The 1,856-nt window shown below is 65.5% G+C and overlaps 1 protein-coding gene across 1 annotated transcript; it reads left to right on the top strand.

Annotated features, from left to right (window-relative positions):
- Positions 1 to 1,321: 1,321 nt before the first annotated feature.
- On the top strand, positions 1,322 to 1,840 carry AURANDRAFT_69260 (hypothetical protein; the record flags this gene model as incomplete). Its single annotated transcript, XM_009045021.1, has 1 exon — positions 1,322 to 1,840. A coding segment is annotated over one exon (519 nt), but the record flags the coding sequence as incomplete, so codon positions are not given.
- Between the last annotated feature and the right edge of the window lie 16 nt (positions 1,841 to 1,856).

The raw sequence follows: 1,856 nt of genomic DNA, 5'->3' as shown, positions 1-1,856 counted from the left end.
AGGGGAGGGCCCGCGGAAGAACCAGGCCGAGGCTGGCGCAGGGCGGTACCTCCTGCGTCGAGGTCACACAAGGCCGATCTCACCACCGCCGTAACAGAGGCACTAGTCGTTCCCGTATGGACCGACATCGCTGCTATTACTGTAATCGCCACCGCCGCCATCACCGTAATCGAAACTGTAGTTCGCGTCCCCCGAGTTGCCGTAGGCCCCGTCGTCCCCGTTGCCGTAGGCCCCGTCGTCCCCGTTGCCGTAGGCCCCGTCGCTGTAATCGTCTTCCTGCCATGGCCCATTGTCACAGGTCTCGCACTGGGGACTATCCGTTGGGAGGCCGTTGACGGGGCTGGAGAGGCCGTTGGGGGGAAGTGTCCTCCCTTGGCGTCCTGTGCCAGCTCGTCGAGTCCTCCTCCCCGGAGTCGCAGAGGCCGCACGCGAAGGGGCAGGCCTCGTAGCCGAGCTGCTTGTCCGCGCTCTTCTTCGCGCAGAGCTGGGGCTTCCCGCTCAACAGGCCGCAGTCCATGTAGAGAACGAAATATATATCATCGTCGACGCACGCGGCGTCGAGCCGGCGGCGGGCCGCCCCCACGGCGGCGAGGAGCGGAAGCAGAACGCGCATGCTGCAGCAGCCGCGAGCGTTGACCATACTGATGCCGCCAAAATAGAATGCAGCTCCACACAAACTCGGCATTGAAGATGGGGGGTGTTGCCACAAGCCGGCGCCGGCGGCGCGCGCGCGCGCACCAATGAATTTCCCCACCCGCGAGTTTGTACCAGTCCTGCCCGGTGGGCTTCGGGAAGTGCAGCAAGCTCTCTCAAACTCGACCATATCGGGACGATATGCTCCCTCAAAGACCTCCTGCGTACGAATACGCGCGTATACGCGCCAGCCATACGCTGCGTCAATGCGCCGAGCGGTCGTTTTTCGTGGTCGGGGCGACGTCCCATGACCCCTGGCGCTGCCCTGGACGGTTGGTGGGCGCCTCGGGCGCAATTTCGGTCTCCGCCAAAATTCGACCTCGCGGGCCTGTTCGTCCACTGTGGTCCCACGTACGTTTACGGACAAATCCGGCACCACTGGCACTGATCTCGGCGCCATCGACGTCGCTGTACGCGCCCCTTGGTTTCGGGACGCTTCAGGGGCCGAGGCTTCGGGAACGCCCGGGTGGAGAAATTAACGCGACCGCTGAGGAGCGGTGGGAGCGGTGGCGCGCGCTGCACTATGCCGGCAATCCCCCCCGTCGTCAACGAGGCGGCACTTGCAGTGCAATTCAATTCAGCGAGCTGTGGATGCTGCGGTAATCCTCGGCCGATGGCGTCGTCCAAGATGGCGTCCTCCAAGTCCTTGCCCGCGGTGTGCCTGCGGGCCTGCTACGCCGTCACGCTCGGCCTCCTCATGTGCGTCGACGGCGTCGTCTGCAAGCTCGCGCTGATCACGCCGGACTGGCTCGTGGCCCGCGAGAAGCGCGAGGGTTTGGCGCTCGTCCTGTCGCACTACGCCTTCGCCGCGGCGCTGTCGCTGTCGCCGTGGATCCGCGTCGTCGCCGACGGCGACCTGGGCCCCGTCTGGGCCGACGTCGTCGGCCACATCCGCGACGAGGCCGACGCGCGGCCGCTGTTCCTCGTCGGAAATCACACGTCGTTCCTCGACACGGTGCTCACGGTGGCCAAGGCGCCCATCGCGCTCATCTACCGCAGCCGGACCTACGTGAGCTCCCATTTGCTGTCCATGCCCGTCCTCGGCACGGTCATCAACGCCATGGGCCTCTTCACGGTGAACTTCCGCGCGAGGACGGCCGACGACTACTCCGTCGACAAGGAAGCCATGGCGAAGATGCAGCTCCGCGTCGACGCCCACATAA

The sequence above is a fragment of the Aureococcus anophagefferens genome, assembly GCF_000186865.1.
Source record: "Aureococcus anophagefferens unplaced genomic scaffold AURANscaffold_1226, whole genome shotgun sequence".
Lineage (NCBI taxonomy): Eukaryota > Pelagophyceae > Pelagomonadales > Pelagomonadaceae > Aureococcus > Aureococcus anophagefferens.
The sequence above is the reverse complement of the archived record's forward strand: the minus strand, read 5'-3'. Positions and strand labels throughout refer to the sequence as shown.